Source organism: Gavialis gangeticus, unplaced genomic scaffold (genome assembly GCF_001723915.1).
Source record: "Gavialis gangeticus isolate Ggan-Ray unplaced genomic scaffold, GavGan_comp1, whole genome shotgun sequence".
In the NCBI taxonomy this organism is placed as follows: Eukaryota; Metazoa; Chordata; order Crocodylia; family Gavialidae; genus Gavialis; species Gavialis gangeticus.
In genome coordinates, this window is record NW_017729034.1 from 35,141,269 (window position 1) to 35,147,133 (window position 5,865).

The following is a 5,865-nucleotide window of genomic DNA, read 5'->3' on the forward strand; positions in this document are numbered from 1 at the left end:
CGGCCAGTCCATTAAGAATGGCCTCTTTAATAAACTTTTCTAAGACCTTCCCTGGGATAGAGGTCAGGCTGATGGGCCTATAGTTTGCCGGATGCACTTTCCTCCCTTTCTTGAAGATAGGCACCACACTGGCCTTCTTCCAATCTTCAGGCACTTCACCAGAGCACCAGGAGTTCTCAAAGATCCGTGCCAGAGGCTGGGCATATTGTACTTCCTTTCCTGCATGGCTAACAATGATGCAGTATGTACAATCAAAATTTACAGACCCTTGGCTTTAGTAAAATGAAGCAGAAAAAGAGGTATGAGCAATGACCACTTCTGAGAAGTGCATACTTGATTCTAACTCTGAGTGTGAAAAACAAAAGTTTCTGTTCAGAGGCTAGGAAAAGTTAATATTTGGCAGGCAGGAATTACAAAAGGAAATGTGTCATGACAGGAAGACCCTGGCCTTCCCTATGTTTGAAATATGGGGAAAATTTGCACCATGCACTTGATATAAGTGGTAGAGCTATTACTTCCTCACTGGATGAATGTATGACATTAAGCACATAAAGAAGTGCAGTTTTGCATGCATCACTTTGCAAGTAGATACAAAGATATTCTTACTGTTCCAGGCATATGACCTTTTTCTTGTTTGCCATTTTGAGGGCTACCATTTTTCAGCTTCTTTTTCTTCTTCACCGATTCCTTGTGCTCTCTCTGTTTGTTTTGTACTTCAATGAGAACAGAAATAAAACTATTTTTCACTTCTTTCTCAAACTCCAGCTCATCTCGTAGAGCCAACTGCTGTACGAGCTCCTCAGAATAATCCTTAATGGCAGTCTCAATTTCTTCGAGCAGTTCATTTAATTCAGCAACAGACAGTCGTTTTACTCCTATTGAAAAAGAATTAAAATAGGAAATGAAAAGTAGTCTTGCATAATACCTAAAAAGTCATCCGTCAAACTTTAGGCATATGAAAATAACTAATAAAAGAATTGGTAAGTCATTGTAGGTAGTTACACTTTCAAATCCAAAAAACCCTTCATTTTTAAACTACAGAAAAGAAAATATGTTGTGTTATTCGGAATATCAAAGTACACCATGATTTTTTTAGGTTCTTGGAATACAGAACTGAAGAAATAGCCACAACATTTATAAAGAGTAAAAAATAATCTGCAAATTCTAGGGAGACAGCTGTCTCTAAGAAAAGCACAGTAAGGCCTCTGCCCAAGAGCAGCGCTCTCGATACTGACAATTGTGTTAACTATGAGCTTGTGCCTAAGATTTGCAAGGGAAGAAGGGGAAAATCATTAAAAAGATTATGGTAGAACAACCCTAGTCATTTCTGGAGTCCTCAGATTGCAGGCCTGTTATGATGAAGAAATTATATAAGTTCTCCTGGTTGATACAATTCTCCCTAATTACTGGTATTGAGAACATGTCTGTGCAGATTATTTTAAGACTGGGAAAAGTGTTTGTTACCAGTGAACAAGGTTTTGTTAGGTTTGCAGATGTCAAAAGTAGATGGTGTCATTTAACTGTTTGCTTCCTGAAGGGAGGTTTTAGAAAGTAGTTTTGGGCAATTACCCATCTACTTTGAAGGACTTTCTCTAAAGGGGAGTACAAATTTCCTTTACAATTCCCTCCAGTGTGAATCCCTGGTCATTTAGTAGTTAGTAAAAAAACAGGATATGGCATATTAAATAAGACTACTACACACACCAACATTTGGCTTTTCTGTTTGGTCTATTGTGGCAGAATGTATGACCATGTATTTTTTTAAATGAGGGACTGAATAAAGATTACCTAACTGACACATTCAACCGAGACAAAAAAAAAGAAGCCAAAGAAAGCATACACGAGAAAGTGATTCACAACATAACAGCTTTTATCTAAGAAGTTTGATATTAGATTCTGAGTGGCCTAGATTGTAAGTGTGGCAAAAAAGAATTAACAGAAGTGTTCAAACTAGAGCTTGTGCACACTTTATAAGCAAGGATGGCAATGAAAGGATGTTTTTATGGGCTGCTTTCAGCCCCTGAATTTACTTACCTTAAGATCCCTCAACTTCATAGAATTGGGCTTTCTTAGCTACCTACATGTACCACAAAGCCCATCTTTTAAACTGGCATTTGGGGGCTGGGTAGGCTAAAAGGCTAGTGAAATAAAGAGGAGAGGTTACTTTAAGCTTGGTGCACCCCTGTGTGAGCGCAGCTCATGCCCAGAAGAGGCAATGCATTAAGTTTGACCCGGCTTGCCCAAGGTCTGTACAACTCATACACTTCATTTTGGCTTTTTGGTGTTTTTATCTAATAGCTGATTCAATTCAATTATATAATAGCTGTATTTAACAGCTGATTCAATCAACTATTAGATAAAAGTGCAAAAAAGCTCCACTGAAGTACATGATCTACACAGATGTTGGAAGAGCCAGGTTACACTAATGCAATGCCTCTTCCTGGCATATGCTGTGCTCACACAGGGGCACACCAAACTTAAGAAGTAAAGTGTTGTTTGTTTGTTTTTTTCACTTCTGTAAACAGCCCACATGCACATCTTTTAACTCTTCTCTTTAACTAGCCTTTTAGCCTACCCATCTAGACTGAATTAGCTATTAGATAAAAGTGCCAAAAAGCCTTGCTGAAGCACATGGTCTATACAGACACTGGGGAGCTGGGTTGAACTAATGCCCTTCCTCTTCTGGAAAGCACTGTTTTGTTTTTTCCCCACATCTGTTAGCAGCCATGTCCTTAATGAAATGGGTATCACTGTATAAAACGAGGGCCAGTTAATACTGTAGATTCTGTTATAAAGTTATTTTAAAGTAGACAGAGTATTAAGAACTATGGATAGATACTGAAAAATGCAATTAGGCTTATAAGGAGAATGTAATAACTCCCACAAGTAGAAGAAAGTAGAGTGAAAATGTGACTTCATTTCTTAAGTCACCTAAGTAGACAATTTTATTGGAACTAGAATTTCTTTATTCCTTTGCTAACAGGGAAGCATCAGCAACAGAGTAGGTATATTTTCCACACTGGCAAGGAACCAGAGGGTAACATTCAAGTCCTCAGAGTAGATTAAGCGTAAAACTAGTTTGGAAAGCTTGCAGCAACATAGGTAGCCTAAAGCTATTCAAAGCTTTAAACCTATTTAAATTTCCCATTTAAAGCTGTTTGGAATATTTTAATCATTCTAAATATTTGGCATGTCGCCTGCAGCCCCTTGCAGCACAGCTTCTTGTTTATGATGTGGTCTTTTAGTGCCTGAAAAATTGTTGCTTCAGTATATCCAATTGTTGAAGTAAAAAATCAATGCTGCCTTGGTCAAATCCTATGGATGACATAAATGGCAACAAGGAGATAATAAAGTTCTGCGACACACTGTTTTAGTGCTATGCCCAATATATGCAGTAAAACAGGTTTTTGTAATTCACAAAACTCATTATACTGTATGTACTATAATTCTGATACAAATATATATATTAGTTTTTTTCCCTGTTGCTTAACTTCTATTTCTGTTTCACCATTTTCTAAGTTCCCTTCTAGGCTAAGTACAGACAGTCAAAAAGTCTGAGGCTGAATCAATTCAGTCTTTGCAGGTTAGTCTAAGCTGTAGAAATTAAACTGAGAAACAAGTGAACAGACGTTCGCTATTGATTCAGGAAATGCAGCCTACAGTGGCTCAGGCCAGAAGCCAGGGAGGGGTGCCAGAGCACGCCTCCCAGCCTGTCAGCCACTGCCAAAGGAGAGGGACTGAAGCTCCAAGACTTTTCCCCACTCCCTGCTCAAGCAGAGGGGGCATGGCCAGGCCCCAGCCCTGGGCTAGCACCTGGAGGATGGAGGGTTTACATCCCCTCCCTGGCTGGGTCTGCCTAGGTGGGGCGCAGTGCCTGCCAGGCTTCTGCCCCGCTGCTGCTTGTGGGAGGGTAGCCCCTGCCAAACCGAGGAGGGTGTGGGAAAAAGGCAGTCGCACTGAATTCATTAAAGCTTGAACAAGAATAGTCCTCTCTCTGAAGTGAGCATGTACTGAACAAAGCAATTTGCAACCTCAAGCACATAACAAAGAACCAAAAATCTTCACTCATTAAAATACAGCCCAATAAAACACAGCGAGAGCACACATAACTTAGTCTAACTTAAAAAGGAATGTAATAAACCAAAAAGACAAGAGAGAGCCTTGTGTACGTCTTATGCAATCCCGAGGGCAGAATGTCTCCTTAGAGCCAGGTATTCAGGAAGTCCTTCTTGGGGAATCAGTATGTGGTCTTAGGTGTTCGAGGGGAGATCCCACAGGCCCCATTTCTATTTGGGCTTTTGTAGGTACACTTCTCCCTCGAGTGCCTTGACATTAGTATGTTTGTCACCTATATCACCTTTGGCAGGTTTCTCATGCATTCAGTGTCTTGCATATCTTCTTAGGTACTCCAGTCTCACACCTTTTACAGGTTCTGCTTTATAATGTAAATGTAGCTCTCTGCTTTCTTTGTTCACACCAGCCCAAGCAGTCTGGGACCCTCTCCTGTTCTCTTAGCTCTGCTTCCAGTACATACATGTGATGATTGTGCCAGATCTTTGCCAACACTTCCCCACCTCTCAGTTTGGTCCTGCAGGGCTGGGCCCTGTGCTCACAGGTGGCAGGCAACCTCCAGCCCTGGTTCCCCAGCCTCTTCCCCCTCCCCCATGGCCTGGGAAAGCTGAGGAGAATTAAACCCTCTCCCTTGATCAACTACTTGCCTGACTCAGTCTCTGCCAGAGGTAGAATGGGATGGAGACTGCTGGTCTCCTGCCAGCCCCCTATCTGCCAGCAGTCCCTCTCAGGCTGTTACCCTCTCCCTGCCCCAGCTTCAAAGGGAATAGTTTGGCAGGATCTACCCCTCCCCACCCCCCACGCAGACCCAGCTGCCGTCCCCAGCCAGGTTTCACCCCTACCTCCTTATCAGGCAGCCCTCACGGCTCCAGCTAGAGAGCAGAGGGGCAGGGCCAACCCTGCTCTCTGGAGCAGACAACACAGCCCAGCCCAGGGCTCTAATTTAAACTTGAACAAGGAAGTGGTCTGGATAAGAAGTTTCATAAACCAGTTTGACCTAAATCAGTTAAATCTGATACTACATTCAACCAGGTTTATCTTAAGCCAGTTTCAGCTGTTTTGAAACTGGTTTATGTGCACTGCGCTTCTGTTCTGTTATAGATTTAAACCAGTTTTTGATCACTTAAACCAGTTTGTGTGTAACTTCTGTCCCTAGCCCTAGTCTTCTTGTAGGAATCAAGTACTGCAGTATTAGGACAACAGTTATCCAAAACAGACACACTATAACTATTTAGTTCTGAAAGGCAAGATGAGATTTGTTGAGTAAAGGAGATCCTGGGCCAATCAAGACCAGAGAAGGGTAATGTAACAGCATTCCTGATATGTGCTTGGTATTTCTAATGCTGGAAGCTACTGGCCTCCTGCATCTAAAAACTGAGTAATCTTTGGAGGACATCTGAATGTTTTCACACATCTATTCCTAGCTCAGGAGGGAAGAAATAATTCCCCCCATCCCTTATAATAGGCAGAAGGCAGCTGGGGGCACTCATGAGTCTATGGCCAGGTATAGTTATTACACATAAACAAGAAACTACCAAATGCATGATTTCATTGCCAATTACACAATTTCCGTCTCCCATGAAATAGCCTGTTCCCCATGAAAAAGCGTAAGGAACCAGCTATATTAAAAAAAGTTGTCTCCTCAAAGGGTAGGGGGAGGGTGAAAGGAGCAAAGAAGAAAAAAAGGCAGACTGCCCATCTCCTGAAGCTGGGGGGAGGGTGGGGGAGAGAAAAAGTCCCCGTCTCTGTCTCCAGAAGGTAAGGGGGAGAGGAGGGGAGCAGGGAAAAGTTGGT

General features: G+C 42.0%; 1 protein-coding gene across 1 annotated transcript in view; it reads right to left on the reverse strand.

The window, feature by feature from the left end:
* FEZ2 (fasciculation and elongation protein zeta 2) overlaps nt 1-5,865 on the reverse strand; it is an 82,660-nt gene that overhangs the window by 51,409 nt on the left and 25,386 nt on the right. The window contains exon 5 of the mRNA XM_019527133.1: nt 607-875. Coding sequence (XP_019382678.1) covers nt 607-875 — 269 coding nt within the window. The remainder of the gene's footprint in view (nt 1-606; nt 876-5,865) is intronic.